This window comes from Protopterus annectens, chromosome 9.part0, assembly GCF_019279795.1.
Source record: "Protopterus annectens isolate FY-2018-M chromosome 9.part0, PAN1.0, whole genome shotgun sequence".
NCBI classification, from domain to species: Eukaryota; Metazoa; Chordata; order Ceratodontiformes; family Protopteridae; genus Protopterus; species Protopterus annectens.
In genome coordinates this window covers 984,165,540-984,183,219 of record NC_056743.1, presented here as the reverse complement: position 1 = coordinate 984,183,219, position 17,680 = coordinate 984,165,540, and the positions used below count along the sequence as shown (strand labels likewise).

Sequence of the window (17,680 nt, the reverse complement as noted above, 5' to 3'; positions counted from 1 at the left end):
GGACCCATATATATATATATATATATATATATATCTATATGTATATATATATATATATATATATATATATATATATATCTATATCTATATATATATATATATATATATATATATAGTTTGCTATTACAATGCTGACGTATTGCATTGTACGCAAATGAACTATTCGAACTACAGATGTTCGAATAGTTCATATGTGTGTAAGCTACATAACTGAACGTCACATATGCGAATGTACTGTGCATTCGCAAATATGTACGTTCGATTATGTACAGGGATTGCGGTACAGTTCGGTAAGGGAAATACACCCCTTTTCTCACTGTAGTGCGATCTTGAAGTTGGAATATATAGTTAAGGGGGTGTGGGGGGGTGCAGGGGAGCTTGCCCCCCTGCATACACAGGATGTTAGGGGCACTAGTTAGGGAGGTACGGCAAGGGTGGAATTGCTGTTAACTGTCATAAAATGTCATGTTCGACATTTTCGGCATTAACAGCTGATTTTTGACATTAGGGCTGTTAGGTGATGTGTACTTTCGGTGACATAGTTCGCTGTTAAGTACCATTTTTTTTTTTTTAACTTCGACATTTTAATAGTAAACCTATATATAAATTGTAGACTACAAGGTGAGGCCCATGAGCAAGTTGTAGCCCTAATCCTGAGTACTAAACTGCCTGACAACAAAATGGTATGCTAACTGCTGTCACTAGCAGTATCGTCTGTTGATGACTTTGGTGACAAAGGAGAGAACTTTTTATCACTATCTCACTGTAATCGCAACACACCTTGTTAAAAGCAGAATGTTTTTATCGTTTCTGTCTCATGTAACGTACTATTTGTTACTGATGCAGTAGATGCCTGGCCAGTGTACTTATAACATAAGTGTTCAGTCTTCTGATTTCTTAGGATGCTGATGCACAAACATTTTGTTGTGTACTGCGTCATCTGCAGTGCTTGAGGAATCACTTATTCTGTTATAATACAAGGAGAACATAATGACTGCTCAGGCAAGCACTCTAGAAATTCATTACTTGCATTTCCCCTTACAATTCTAATGTTGTTTGCTGTTATGGTGTGGGACAAAAACTTCAAGTAGTACAAAGCCATTGGGCTGCTTCACTCTTCTTCATGGAGTGCTGCTGGCTAGCTCTGATCTGTTATAAGTAGTTTGGATATTTTGTACTTTTCACAAGAAACTGCAAGAATGTTTTGGGACAAACACGAAGAAACACAAGTGGACATAAGTGCTGTTATGTCATTAACTGTTACTGCAGTACTGGAGATCATCAGCTTTGCTTGATTTCTTGCAAAGGTGGATTTGTAAAGGCATCGTAACTGTGACAATCTTAACTTCTTCTGCTAACTTTATTAGAACATCAAGGCCATTATTAGTCTTGAGGTCATTCTCATCCGGTTCACTTGTAATGATCTGATGTAAATTTCCATATTGCAATTATTTGGAAATATAACTATCACAGCTGTGAAACAGAATTGTTTGAAGTGGGATATCCTGTTTTTCCTTGGTGATATAACCTCAGAGTTGGAATATATGATTGAAGGAAAGGATGGTGTACAGCAGACACTAAAAACAACCACAAAGCCTTCTATAGTTATATAAAGAATCTTCATGGCAATATACTGGTTTGCTCTTAGTTACTGCACAATGGTACCTCCTATACTGAGCCAACAGATATTGCCAACATACTGGCTCACAGATTCAGTACCAACTTTACCCCTCTCTCCCCCCTAAAGGACCAATCACAATACTGGAGGAATGCCAGGCACCCAGCATTACTGCAGCACAGGTTAAAGCTGCATTGTCCAAGGCCAAGAGTACAACTTCCATGGGACCTGACAATATACCTAGATGTGTTCTACATGAACTACAGGGTGAACTGGCACCACATCTGTGTGCCCTGTTCAATCACAGCCTCACCTCAGGCTTTGTCCCTACTGAATGGTGCACTGCTACAGTCATCCCTCTCCGTAAAGGGGGAGAGACTACAGACACTGGGAATTATTGCCCCATTAGCCTGACGAGTCTGATATGTAAGGCTATAGAGCATATCATCATGGACCTAATTAACAAGGATGTAGGGAATCTCCAAACTGTAGATCCCACTCAGTTTGGTTTTGTGAAAGTTAGATCATGCCTGCTCAATCTGGTTGACTTCTTTGAGTCAGTCACCAGTGCTGTGGATGAGGGCAAGGCAGTACATACAGCTTACCTCGATCTGGCCAAGGCCTTTGATACCATTCCCCACTCAGGAATTATTGATAAACTCACCAAACTAGGCATCAGCCCTCATATCACTAGGTGGGTTACAAATTGGCTCACAGATAGAACCTACAGTATGAAAGTAGCGGACTCCAAGTCAGACTGCCAACCAGTCATGAGTGGAGTCCCACAGGGATTTGTCCTGGGTCCTCTCCTCTTTGGCGTCTACTTCTCAGAAGTCCAGGCCAACATGGAGGGACTCTGGCTGACCAAGTTTGCAGACAACTGCAAGCTGGGAGACATTATTAACTCCCCAAGTGATGTAGACATCCTACAGAAAGGCCTCACTGAGACCAAAGACTGGTGTTGAAACCATGGCCTTAAGCTTAATGCCAAAAAATGCGTTGTCATCCCCATTGGGAAAAACTCAGTTCCCACTAATTACCACATCGATGGGAGCCCACTGAACAGTGAAGGCGTTATAAGAGATCTGGGGACACAGGTTGACAGCAACCTCTCCATCGACCACCACATTGCCACTGTGGTCAGAAAGTCCTTCTATGTGGCACACCTCATTACTAAGGGTTTTGCATCCAGGAAGAAAGAGGTCGTCATCTCTCTCTACTCTTCCCTCATTAGGCCAGTAGAATATAATGCCCCATTTGGCATGTACCTCACTAGACACATGCAGCCACTAGAAAGGCCACAAAAGTACCTCACAAAGAGGATCCTAGGCCTTAAACACATGTCCTACATGGACATACTCAAAAAACTCTAGCTATTGTCTGTCTCATATCGTCTACTAAGAGGCGATCTCTGCTTGACTTACAAAGCTATGTCTGACCCAGCTCTGTTAGAAATGCTACATCTAAAGAAATCCCAATCCCGCCGCACCACATGCTCCAGAGGCCTCAATCTCATTACTGCAATCAACAGAACATGCTGGAGGGACAGGTTCATAACCCAGAAACTGCTCATGCTCTGGAATAGACTTCCCATACATGTCAAGCAGAGCACTTCACTGGCCCTCTTCAAGAGAAATCTTGATGAGTGGATGGGAAATAGAAAATTCACCCCAGGGATCAATCCAGTGACTGTACTTGATAGAGGCACTGGAAACTAACATCGGGTGGCACGATGTCAGGGCACATCTATGGGCTAGGCTTGTAAAGGCCCCAGGGCCATTAGCCTAGTACGCACCTATGAACCTACAACACGAGGGGTACAGGGGAATCCTATGATCATTTTTATTTCATACTTTTACATTAGATTAATAGATACAATGTTTTATTAGAATTTACATATTTGAAACATTTAATCTCAATCATCAGCCATCCCCAAAAACATATCTATATTTGTGACTCACTCAGCCTTCACGATTTGGGGCCCTTGGTGGAAGGGGTTAGTCCATATTAACTCCCTTTGATCATTGTAGAATCTTGTGAAAATTGGAAATAGTCTTCTAGTACAGTGGTGATACTCTGAATGACAAACATCAGTTACTTGTCTGTGTTTCTTCATTCATTCTTTCCTAATTTTTCCTCGTAGTATGCACGCTACACCGCTTGTGTAAAGTCAGTCACATGCCACCAAGATCTACTCACTAAAGTACATAATAAAGCACATTGTCAGCTGCCTTGTGTGTTATTTCCAAAGCTGTAAAGCAGCAGGCATTACAGGCCCTCATGAAGAGGTTCACATGCTCAGCAGCTGTTAGAATGTTCAAGCCATTTGTTGGCCTTCTGCGGTTTTGGGGTTTTGTGATGCAAATGTTGATTAAAGTCCTAGCAGACATTTCATAAGCAGCTGAATTAAAAGGCTTGTAAGATATCAGAATGTATCATTTTCATGTTTCGTTTTATGTTTAACAGGGTGTAGTAAGAGTTCATCTTATTGAAGCCCAGAACCTGATGTCAACTGACACAATACTGCAGGGCAAGTCAGACCCATATGTCATCCTAAGAGTTGGTACACGTATGCACACCAGCAGGGTAATCGATGACACCCTGAACCCAAAGTGGAATGAGATGTTCGAGGTTTGTGATGTTTAAAGTAGTCAAAAATTAAAGCACTTTTGCAAGGAAATAAGTCAAATGTTGCAGCTTTATGAATAAATAAGCAGGACATTTTTAAGGATGAAGGTTTTGGTTTAGAATTGTTTCATATCACATAGCATAAAGTAATCACATTTTTCTCAGTTTATTTTGGATTATGGAATCATAGCAGGTTACTAGGCTAATGGCCCTTGAGGCTTTTTAAGCTTAGCCATTCATGCCCCAATTTTCCCAACTATCAATGCCTAAGGACTAGAACAGCTTTGGCATAAGCCTTTGCCTTAGGGTATCTACAAGGTAACCCTGACCCTACATAGACTGTATTGCATCTCAAAGGACTGTTTGCATGTCAGTGGAACATTACAGCACTGTGATAACGCCATGCTTTCTGTTGCTTGTCTGTCTTTTCAGCACTGCCAAGTGCTGAACATGCTATTTTCTGTTTTGGAAGCATAAAACTTGTTTCTCAGATTTAACAATTCCAGTTTTACAATCTCAGATTTTCCAGTGGTAGATATTGCTGCCTTATGCCCCTTAAGTCAGATGGCAGACTTCACTATGGGGAAAAATAATGAGAGAAAACTGTTTTTTATGTGAATATCGTTTACATAAGGAAACTGTTGAAATGAAACATTAAATTATGTAGTATTTCCTTTAGAAACCATAGCAGCTGGAACAGTGGTATTTTCTTAGCATATTAATGCAATACGTTTGAGGCTTTTATAGTAGCAATATGTACATCAGTTGATGAGAGATGTTATTAATGCCATACACTGCAGATGAAGTTTAGAATGGAGAGGCTTTGTATCGGCTGTTTTGAAAGGGAGTTCTTTGTGCAGATATGCTAATACGGTATACTAAGTGCAAACCATGAGGCTATCAGTCTGGCCATTTCTAACATTTACTCAGATCTTTATTTTGTGTGAGAATTGTTGTTTCTTGCTATTACTATCATGTCCATGGAAATGTTGGATTGGAAAGTTTGGACTTTATTCAGTATTAGTACTCAGTACAAGACAGAAAATCAGTCTGTTCAATAGGGTCTGGTGTCAGTAAAATATTATACAGGCTAGATAGATGTGTGATGAGTTGTATTTCCTATACTTCATGGGAGTGCTGTCACCTTCAGTCAAACTCATTTCAGGTCCATTTGTAAAGGTGTTAAAAAATATATTTGATTTGTACATATTTGACTAGAACTAAAAAAATAGAAATTCAAATAATTTAAAACATTTTCTCAGTTATCTTGACTTTCTTTGTAGCTTATGTCTGATCCCAAAGTTCTTCATGTAAATTAATAGGGTCTGGAGAAGCAAGATTTATGGGTTTTAGTCTTAAGACATAAAACCAATATTTAAAAGATTGAGGAATAATTGAAAAATAACTATTATCCAGTTCATGAAGCAGACATATGAAAAATAATTGCTTGCTGTTTATAAACAGACTGCAGAGTAATATGGGACTTAGTAGCTTTAAGGAGAGAATGAATTTTAGGTACATAGTTATAAGCTAAGGAGCCATTGCATACCCTATTTTTTTGTCTTTCTTGCCCTTTCTCTTTAGTTTGTGGTCCATGAGGTCCCTGGACAAGAGCTGGAGATTGAAGTGTTTGACAAGGACCCAGACAAGGATGATTTCCTTGGCAGGTATGTGATCATTGTTAAGCAGGTGATGAAGTAAATTATGTGTTATTACAGTACTTCATAAACTTAAACCTAATTCATCATGCTGTTTTCAAATTTTGAAAGAGACACAAACTTAGGTGTGTGTGTGTTACGTTTGATTATTCATCTATTATACTTTTTGGGGGGGTAAACCCGGTTATGAAGAATCTCTTTTCATCCAAAAACCCAAGTTCCAGATTTTATTGTGCAAAAACTTCAGCTTTCAGTTCTTTAATGCAATATGTTATTAATAAATGCATCCATCAGTTTACAGACATTAGTGAGATACATTTAGTGATTGCTTTGCTTATTTATATGTTTGTTAATTTGGTAAGCTGGCTGGTCAACAAATCCTTCCAACCTTAACCTGAACACAAGACACAAGTAACACAGACAATGCAAAGTGCAATGTGTATTCACTTCCTATGTAGCATAGTACATACGCATCGTGTACAGTGTGTTATAATCAAGGTATGTACACAGCTTTTTTTGCCTCATGACCCCTCAAGTGTTGAGCTTCTGCCTCCCCTTATGAACTGATGCTCCTCCTCCTTCTGTGGACAGGCAAAGTCCTGCAATGTATCTTGTGCCAGATGGGTCCCTCCCTCAGTGAAGGAGTACCTCGTAGCATCTTCCTTGTAAGATCATCGTCCATATTCGAAGGAGGGATTCAGGAGGCAAGCATCATATATGTAACCTAGGGGTGGGGAATTTTGGGTATGCAGGAAAAGGAAATTTTAACCTATGCAGATGGTGTATGTGATATCATATCACCTCACATGGTGACACACCTACTGAATGCCTTCAGTGACTGAGTCAGTGCTAGACTGCTTGTGATTATGCTGCTCTTAACATTCTTCACCATGATGCACCCAGTCACAAACATGCCTCCTGCCCCTGGTTGGACAGGCTCACATAAACCACTCCTTTTCTACCCCACATCCTGGCTCCACCATTTAATCCATAGATTAACTGTGAGGGTTTAAGTACAGAAATAGTAAATACAAGATATACAGATTATTAAGTGTATGTTTTGGTTGGGAATGTTGCATATCTGAGTATCAAATCATATTGTAATGAATGTTATGAAGGATAAAAAAGGAAATGATTGTCCTGGGTTGGGAGGGTGGCCTAATGGTTGAGGTGTTTGCCTTACAAACACAAGGTGCAGGGTTTGAGTCTCACAAGGGATAATTGTCTAGGCTTAAAATGGCTCGCAAGGGCAGTTAGCCTAGTACTAATCTATAAATCTATGAATCTAATAACAGTTTCATTTATATTCATATGCAAAATTCTTTAGATTTTGTCTTGCTTTTAATATGATATGACAGGCAATTTCAGATGTCTGAAGTGGTCTTATGGAAGGCCCTGACCCCTACTGATAACTTGAAAATTAATGTTTTAGCACTAATGTTTTGAAATCTTGGAAAAATACTCAGAAAAAGAGAAATTTAGTTTATTAGCTTTCAATAAAAGTACAATTAGGTAGTACAAAAATGGCTGTTGTTGTAATATGTAGCCATTCAGCCTTCTTTAGATGCCAGTAGGACTGTTTAGTATAATGTACGTACATCAGTCAACATGCTTTGAAGTGGCTACTTGGGTATTATCCACCTGTTCTTTATTACAGGCAATACAGTACTGTCGTTATGTTATACAAGAGTTTAGTACAGGTAGACTATAAACAGTTCAGTAAAAGGTTAAGGTGCATTTGTCTTGTTCCACTGCAGGTACTTTTAAGTGCATACATATGTTACACATTTCCAGCTGTATAACTTTTCTTTTGTTGAACTCAGAATCATGAGTATTGTTTACATGTAGCATATTCACAGAACAATTATGCACATTCAGGCATTCAGGTGGAGCAAAACAGTCAGATTAGCTGACAGTGTAGTCAGTAAGGTTGGTGTCAGATGTTGAAGGTTAAGACTGTATATCTAGTATCAAGTTACCCCACAGTTGATACAGTTGCATTTCAACATGTGCTGCTCACATGACTAGTATGTTTTCTCTACAAGGACTGTACCTAAACTGTATAGTGTGAAAAATAACTCTGTAAAGTGTGATCTTTGTACCAGCACAATCCTGATTCTCAGCAGTGGCTATGTGCGTAGCTTTTGGTAATATACTGAATACAGATCACATGGATCATGAGAATCATTATCATGATACTTATGGGGAAAGGAGGAACACTTCTGTCCTACAGTGTAACTGCATAAAATTGCAAGCTTCATCAATAATGGTTCCATTTCACATGGGAATTAAGTCCTGCCCAGCTCTGATGGTTTGGTGAAGTAAAGGCCTGACTGGAACCTACACAATCTGAGCTTGAATAGTGGCAGAAGATCCTATTCATGCTGGAGTTGAGGGGAGGGTGGAATGTCACAGCTTTGCCAGATCATCTCTGTTTGGGTGACGGGGTACATATTCTGGCAGTCATTCCCATAGTAGAATCCCTTATGGAGAGCGAGGATCATGTGGGAGCCTCATTTAGGTGACTGCTTCACTGTCTGCCTCCTGGCTCTCACTGTTGTATGGAATGAGTGGGCTGTAGGGCTTTCTCCAGTTGGGGGAACGGATGGCCTGTATGAGGCATGTAAAGGGAGGGAGGGAAGCCTGATGGTTACAGAGGCAGGGTAGTGGGGGATGATCAGAGGAAGTAAAATATTTAGCTATTTGCCACTGTTCACACACTGATTTATACTGTGTAAGAGAACAGTGATAGTGCATGCAGGCTGAACACAGAGGATGTATGGCAAACACAAAAAGAAGTAAACAAATAAACTGTTGAGGTTGCATACTGGCAGACAAGTTTACGGTAAGGCTGCTTTGCATCCTTGCCTTAAGTGTATAACTTGGCATAGCTGTACAAGTAGGCTGAAAAGAGAGTGTCACTATTCTGGTGTCATTGTTTTTGTTGCCTTTATCTTCTTGTATTGATATAAGATACACATACAGACAAGGGAGGAAACGGGTGACATAACAGTGAACTAAGAAGAAGAAAAAAATCCCGTCAGGCATTCAGATAATATAAACTTCAGTGTAGATACAGTAAAAGAACCCCCAGTCAAGCTTTATTAATGCAAGCTTCAGTTCAAGTAAAATAAACTGTATTGTGTACTACAGTAGACAGTAAGAGATTAATGCAGTCATTGTAAAATGTTATTGTTTGTCAAGAACATTATTAGTAAAGTAGCTGTAAAGACTTACTAAAAAAATCCAAGCAAAATGAGATTTTGAATGTTATTTTATGTCTGTAATTATGGTGTGATTTACAAAAACTGTGTATAATGATTTATTTATGCTTTAGCTTAGAACATCTAGTGTAAAGAGAATAAAATTAGCAACACGTGCCTTTGCTATTGTTACTTTTCAGTAGTTAACAGAACTGTAAACATAGCTCTGGATAACTGTGCAGTAAAAATAGTATGTCCCCCTCGTATCAATATGGCTACTTTACAACAAAAATTATGTAATAAAAATTTGCTAGGAAGTAGAAACTTATTCCATAAAGCGTGCATACAATTTGAGGACGAGACCAGAACTTTGTCAGTGCTGGACAATCATAGCACATGCGGGCATATGTTCCTTGTTGCCGCTCTTGACATTTTTAGCAATTGAGTTTAGCTGTTTCACACATCTTTGAGAGACACTCAAGTAAGAGAAACAATCTGTGCAGAAATTGCCAAAGAAAGTCTCCAAATAAGGAAAGGAGGTGATACTTTCTGGAGAGCCTTGAATATGTATGGGCTTACCAGTGTATTAATCAGCTGTATATTTCCAAATGTTTAAAGACAAAAGAATTGATTGAAAAAAGACCACTGAAGAAGGTTGTCAAAATACCAAAATTCAGAATATTCACAATTGACTGAATATCAGAACTGACGTTACTGGCACGGTCTAACCAATTCTGGAGCAGTTGTGAATCAGTGAAAGATGAAATGACCACCCCCGATATACTGTCATGTGCAAATATAGATAACCATAGGCCTTGGGTGTTGGTCTGAGGGTCTGAGAAATAAATGAAAAACAGCAGAGGGCCCAGCACTGACCACTGTGATACACCACTGGAAACTTTTTTCTTTCAGAAGTGATACCTGCAATTGTAACCACATGGGTTCTGTTGACAACCAGTTAGCTGTCCACCACACAACATAAGGATTTATATTCAGATTTACAGTTTGTCTATAATGCCTGCAAGGGAAAAAGTGTCAAAGGCCTTGGCCAGGACCAAAGTGACTTGGTTACTGTTTCAAAGGAATTAATTAGGTTAAAGAGGTAGAACCTTCCTTTTGACAAATCCAAATTGATGAGAGTTCAGGGTAACAGATTTTCATTGTCTAGATTAAGGCGACTAGTGAAACTAATAGGTCTGTCATTGCCAGGGCCAGGTGCTGGGCCACACTTGTGCAACTGCATTAACAGTAGTCACTCTACTATGAATATTCGTATGGCAGCTAACAGTATCGTCTACATAGGCCAAGATACAATGTTCATAGCTGCTTTGACATTTTCTAAAGTATTCCTCAGGGGCATCTTTCATCTTCTGCCACTTGTTAAAGATCCAGTTCCCCTACTGGACCTCCATTTCATCCTAGAGAAACTCATAGTCATCTTTCAAACCTCTATCCTCCAAGCTCACATTTCTTTCTTGGAAGATGTTATTTTTGGTGGTTGTCACGTTGCAAAGAGTCTCCACCCAGCAATTCAAACCAGGTATAATTTATTTTCTACTGTCTGAACTCACACATACAGACGAAATGTTGTGGCAAAAAATCAGTGGATGCACTGCACATAAAGATGGCCATTTTTTTCTTTGCAAAAGAAGGGAGAATAAAAATGTGAATAAGCATTGCTTTCCTTTCTGGCTTTCCAGTTGTATTCAGTGTTCAGTTTTGTTAAACCTTCTTTATTAAGTATTTATCAAGAACCTCAAAAGACACATTCAGCTGAAGCATTCTCCATTTCCATGTTTTTTTTTCCTGCCATTACACTGTGGATAACATTTAAGCATTTGCAACCTGGTCAGTATTAAATACCTACTTTGTGAGAAGCTATGAGCTACCAATCATGTCTAGTTCTTGTTTAACCTTTGACAGCCACATTATTAAGGTTATTTGCCCTTTGATTATGCCTCCCCATAGGTAAGCTCATGACTCTATTTTTAGAGGACTGATGCAGATGGAGCTTTTCATTATCGAAAGTTATGAGTATTTAGCACTAGATATGTTAAAAGAGGTGCAGCTGCTATAGGCAATCCATTATTTCTCTTTTGCTTTTAAAGGAGAACTGCACCCACAGATTAAAAAACATGTTTATTTCATTATGGTTTGGTGTTTCATACAGTTTAACACCACTCTGGGACTATTTACAGGCTTTTAAATACTTTTATATGTAATTTCTGAGTCTGACTACATGGGGTCTGGCATCTTGAAGTAATTCTGATTACTAGGTATCCCACAACGCAATGCTTGTCTGTAAAAAATACATCACACAGGCCTCTTTCTTCCTAAAGCTCCTGTCACTGCATTGATTTTACATGCATACACTGCTGTCTTTCAGTCAGTTAGTTTTAAGTAACATTTTATGCCATTCAATGACTACTTAAAGCACAAACAGTGCAAATGTCACAGAACAGACTTTCAAAGTGCTTTGTACTGCTGCTTCTTTTTAGAATGGCTAAATTGCAGTCTTTTGTGAAACCTGAGTTATACTACTTTGACTCATCTCCCATCCTCCTTCACACTTAACTTCCCTAGCTGTCAAAGTGCTAAGGTTAATTTAAGCTATTACTTGCTGTGATTGACAGCTCATAGCAGGAGACGACTCATGTACTGTTACCTTGTTCTAGCCTTTACTTTATGTATGGGTAGGGGAAGAACAAGAGAAGAGAGCTGTGACATCACAGCATGGGTTTTTTTTAGGACAGTCATGGTGATGTCAATTTAGGGAGGGAATTGACCAGAAAACTACCTGCATTCATTGCCTTTGATGATGTCAATGAATTGGAGACTGCAGCAAGCTTTTCCAGGGCAGGATTAAGGTTTTTGAAAGTAAAACTACAGCAGTACAGGAAGGTACTGTTCTAGTGGAGAGAAATAGTCGATTTAAAATATTTTAAATGCTGTATTGTTGTTTATTCATAGTAGGGACAATAATAGGGAGAAAAAGGACAGAGAAGAATCCCATTGCTGTCCTTTAAGCTGTTGTATTTTTTTCTTTGGATAAGAATTTTTACCTGTTCTTGAACTGGAAAGGGCTTTTATGGTGCAGTACATTACTAGACAAGGGAAAATTTCATCAGCCTGGGAAAGTTGTACCTGCTGAGCAATTTGATGGCCTTGGGCCATAAATCCTGGAGTACTATGGCACATAATCCTATGTCTTCTAAATGTGTATCATTATGATAAATACCCATAAGTTTCTCAAACTAAGTTATCCCCTTTGAACCTTTACCATTATTGGAAATGGTTCCAGAATCTTATGTTTTCATGAGCACTCCTGTCAGTACCATGGACATCACTGTACTTCCTCTTCATACAGCCTACAGATGTCTTCTTTGTGCTCTGTACTGTAGCAGCCCTCTGTTGTACTTTTTAGATTTTATCTGGCAGCAAAAACTGTACAAACCTGTGACTAGTACACTGTGAATCCAGTTGGAGCAGTCCAGAGTTCTGACAGCCTCCTCAAAGCTGGTGTCGTGCCTTTCGTGGATGGTGTGGGGTAAAAAAAACAAATGAGAGACTTCAGGAATGCAGAAGCTTGACATAGATCAGTTAACAAGTGCATGGATGAATGCAGTTATTGCTTAACTAATATCCATAGCTCATCAAGTAGGTAGGGAAATGGGAAGAATAGTTAGGTCCAGTGGTACTTCTGTGCTCCGAAAGTCTGATTCTGTTACTCGTTCCTTCATGGCAGACTGTGTGTGCACCGTGTGTGTGTGTGTGTGTGTGTGTGTGTGTGTGTGTGTGTGTGTGTGTGTGTGTGTGTAGGGGGGGTTAATGGTAAGGAGACATTTAATTCTCATAGCATGTTTCCATACATTTCAGTATAGTGTTGTGATCTCAAAGGATTTTTGTAGGTAACTGATAAGTTTATCACTTTTTCTTTGTTTTTCTTCCAAAGGACCAAACTGGACTTAGGAGATGTAATGACAACACGAGTTTTGGATAAGGTAAGGTTTCACATTACATTTTATAGTGGTTAAATACAAGTGGCAGAGAATTCATTCCAGGATGGTGCTCACTGTTTGTTGATGAATTTAGAATGGCATGCTCAGATTCAAATAAATGTGGGGAAGCTAGTAGGCTTAACCTTAGCAGATAATTATACTCACAGCTCACAAGTGTATATGTGGTAGTCACTTCCTCCTGATTTAAATAATCACACATAAAGTACTCCCTGTTCAGGCCACAGTTCATACAGTACTTACTAAAACAGTTGGAATGCATCTGTCCATCTAAAGGACATGTCACATAGACTAATATCTCCAACTGCTTAGTACCTTTACCTCCCATATACCTAATCCACTTGATTTAGCTCATTCAACTTGGTGCTGCAGTAGCGTTGTCGCCTCACAGTAAGACGCTGTCCGGTTCGATTCTCAGCTAGAGCATCTTCTGCGTGGAGACATGCGTGAATGGGCATACCTTCATTGAAGGTTGTGCGTCAGGCCTGGCAAGCCAGTACGTAAAAATCAACTGCCAATCATTAGCGGACCGGGGTTCCGCTGTGGCGACCCCTAACCGGGAAAAGCCGAAAGACACAAACAAACTTAAACTGTGATCCAACTTACCACACCATTATGGCTATAACCACTATACATTACTGAATATCTTCTTTCATCTTACAGGTCTCTTTTAGCTTTCATAATCAAGCAACTACTGTCCGTATCTCCAAAGCTTCTACTTCTACTTTATCTTTATTCTCCCTTTTCTATTCCGGTTATGTAACTGTCCATATGTTTGGTTTGTTAGATATTCTAAGTATGTATTGTTTGTCATATTGTCTGTGCTTACTCATGAATGTAAAACATTGTTATTTGTATATTTTACATTGTTTTGTTACATTATGACATAACCTGGCCTTGGCCTGTAATTGGTCATTGTTTGATCACTGTTCTACCCTGGTAAAAAAAAAATTCAGTAAATAAATACATGTGTGTGTGTCTGCATGTAATTTAACTATATTTCACAGCATAAACAAAGTGAAACTGTTGTTTAAACAATACACATTTGCAGAAATGGCAGTTACAGTCATTGTTTATAATAGTGTTTGTATCAGAGCTGCAAGAAGAACAGGGTAGAGGGCCTATGGCCCAGGTGCAAGCTGTTATGGAGCGTGATCAACTGTTGCAGGTGGGGTGTGACTGCAGTACTGGGATTCATTTAAAAAGCTGCAGATGATATTGCTGCTTCCTAAATTAATGTATTTAGTAGCTTAGTCTGTTAGTAACTCTAGCAGGGAGCTTGCATGTACAGTTCTGAGTCCGTTTTTTAAACAGTGTTTTTGGTCCTCAGCTTTAGAAGACAGTTTTTCTTTTTCTTTTTAATTCTTTTGTCTTCAACATCTGGTTGAGGTGGGCTCCAGTTTGGGGAATGCTCAGGGTGACAGTTGACTTATCCACTGGTCTGATTTATGTGCATATCGCATATTTTTGTAACATTGCCTCTTACCTCTAAGAGATCAGCTTCTGTAATGCAGCTTGAGTGTGGGTAAGTGGCTACATTACTCAAAGCAAGAGTAAGTGTATGCACTTTACTGAGGTATGTGGCACTTTTCAGTGTGAAGGACTCGTTAAACCTTGTTACTGAACATTGGCTGCTATATTAAGTGAATTCCTCTAAACACAATTACCATATGAAGCAGGTTAGTATGTATTTAAGATATAAACTGTCAACAGAACTTATCTCTTATCTCTGCCGGCCCTTAGACTATCAAACGCACTACATACTGATTGTTAACAGACTTTGCATATCTCTATTTCAAGAACTCATTTACATTTTGGCTATAGTAGCACTAACCACGTTCAGATTTAGATCATTTTAAGTGAAAAGGAAAGCATTCTGCTGTAGGGCTTTATGAAATTGTGAAATGAGTGGTGTTTCTTTCTTAAACATCTTTTTTATTTTTTGTTAGCAAACATAAAAAATATTTGTTTATAATTTTAAACAAAGTTAATCATCTTTAGACTAAATAAGACTACACTGATGCACTTTGTAGAGTTATTCTTTGACTAATTTATATGTAGCTTGAGCAGTTTAATTTATATACACATTTTACCTTATTATAATGTTGTGTATGTATGTATGTATGTATGTATTTTTATTCTTAACCAGGAAGGTCAGTCTCTGCAATGCTAGTTTAAAAGGGAGACCTGAGAGAAAGTTCTGTTTATAAGCACCAACAGCATTGTTGATTTCACATCTGCAGCAATATGTGCAATCTGTGCAAATACATTAAAAAATAAAACATTATATACATTATTTATTTACTTATTTATTTTATTTTATTTTACATTTGTTGACCAGGGTAATCCGACTGGATACATGTACATTTTCAGCGGAGGCCCGGGGAGAAAAGCTCTATATAACACAAATAGAACATAACAGATGTGAGTCAAACATATTTACAAAGCCGTCTAAAAAGAGAGTAAATATGTATAAAAAGAGAAACGGCTTCAGGTAAAACCCAGGTGCACAAAACCAGAACTATATATAACCAAAAATACACCGAGGTACCACACAATAGCGTCTTTATTACACAAAAAATAAGAACAGTGGTGGCTTATAAAACTAATTGCTTCATCAGACAAGAAAATAAAACACTCCATTGCTTATATACAGATGGAAACATTGACTCAATCACTGATGTCATAGGTCAATTAAGGCATTAAAGCTATATAAAACTTGGTTCCTTTCTTGAAAGCAAGACGCCTCAAACATGTTTAATTTTAGGCACCTCATACACCCACTACACCTTATTTTTTCATAATTTAGAGACATATACTACTTTTAGTTATGCATACATATTGTAGATAGATTTTATAACTAGATCTAGATTTTTATCTTTTTATTTTTTCATAGCTACAGTATTTATGGAGTTTATATCTATGCACATTACTTAGGTCTTTTACCAACAGTTTTGTATATAGTTTTAGTATATAGTTTTTGTATGCAGTTTTTATATGCATTTACATGCAGTTTTTTATATGTGTCTTTTATATGCAGTTTTCTCTATATGTAGCCTTTTCTACATTTATACATTTATAAGTTTTATATAGCTTTAATGCCTTAATTGACGTATGATATCAGTGATTGAGTCAATGTTTCCATCTGTATATAAGCAATGGAGTGTTTTATTTTCTTGTCTGATGAAGCAATTAGTTTTGCGAAAGCGCTCACCACTGTTCTTATTTTTTGTGTAATAAAGATGCTATTGTGTGATACCTCGGTGTATTTTTGGTTATATATATATACAAAGCCCTCTAGTAGGTACTCACAGTATACACTGTGTATAATAGTATACAAAAACAACAGGTTGCAGTAAGCTATTATGAACAAGAGATGCGTACAATATTAATTTAAATAAAACATTGAATAAGCAGTGCTTAATCAGGGTTAGTACAGGGACAAATCCAGTGCTCTTTAAAATACCGTTTGAGGCCTTTTTTGAAGAGACTTAAAGAAGGTTCGAGGGTAAGGTTAGATAGAAGTCAATTCCAAATTTTACCAACAACTTTGGCAAACAGGGAGTCGCCTGCCGAGTTAATGGCTTTGTGGGTTTGGACCAACAATTTATTGGATGATTGTAATTACCTTGAATTACTGTATGGCTTTATGATATTTTTGAGTGCTGGAGTATTTTCAGTGTGGTACAGAATTTTGTGTGCTACTATAAGCTGATTGAACAAAAGTAGGCTAGGCAGTTCTAGCCACTGGAGAAGACTGACGTTTTGACAGTGATGTGTCCTGTATGTTGAGCCTATGGCAAGTCTGGCAATATGGTTGTACCAGTGAGAGAGCTCACTAAGTACAGTTTTACTCAAATTAGAGAGTATGGGGGAGGCATATAGAAGGGTAGAGAGTAGGTGTGAGCGAGCGACTGCAGTCCTAGTTAACGGAGTTAGAAAAGGTTTGCTTCTATATAATGAGCCAAGCTTCTATATAATGAGCCACGCTTCTTATTAATGTTTTTTATAGTTTTATTGCTATGCAGATCAAATTTGAGATTATTGTCCACTATTACTCCTAAAAGCTTAGCATGGTCATCTGGAGAGAGAGAGGTACCGTTGTTGGATGTTATGGAGAAGGAAAATGGAGTGGATCTTCTGGTGGGGGTAAAGAGGAGCAGTTTAGTTTTGTTAGTTTTGGAATTTAACAACAGACGGAGAGCCAATTTTTAACTGTGTTAAATGTGTTTTGTGTTAAGGTTTGTAGGTCTAAAGGAGAGGAGGCCATACAGATCAGGGTAGAATCGTCTGCATATTGAATGCAGGTTGCATCAGGGATGGCAGTATGAAGATTGTTGATGAAGATAGAAAAGAGTAGAGGACCTAGAATAGAGCCCTGAGGGACACCAAGGGTGAGAGGTAGGTAGTAGGATGGACAGTTTGCCCTGCCATAGTACACCCTGTTGTCTGCCATTCAGATAGGATAGGAACCACTGAATAGCATGGTTTTCTAGGGAGATGGATTTCAGGGAATAGATGAGTAATTTGTGGTTGACCATATCAAAGGCCTTTGAC

At 38.4% G+C, this 17,680-nt stretch overlaps 1 protein-coding gene across 1 annotated transcript in view; it reads left to right on the top strand.

Annotated features, from left to right (window-relative positions):
* Nucleotides 1-17,680, top strand: part of ESYT1 (extended synaptotagmin 1) — an 869,597-nt gene that overhangs the window by 424,731 nt on the left and 427,186 nt on the right. The window contains exons 9-11 of the mRNA XM_044083745.1: nucleotides 4,085-4,249; nucleotides 5,831-5,913; nucleotides 13,060-13,108. Coding sequence (XP_043939680.1) covers nucleotides 4,085-4,249; nucleotides 5,831-5,913; nucleotides 13,060-13,108 — 297 coding nt within the window. The remainder of the gene's footprint in view (nucleotides 1-4,084; nucleotides 4,250-5,830; nucleotides 5,914-13,059; nucleotides 13,109-17,680) is intronic.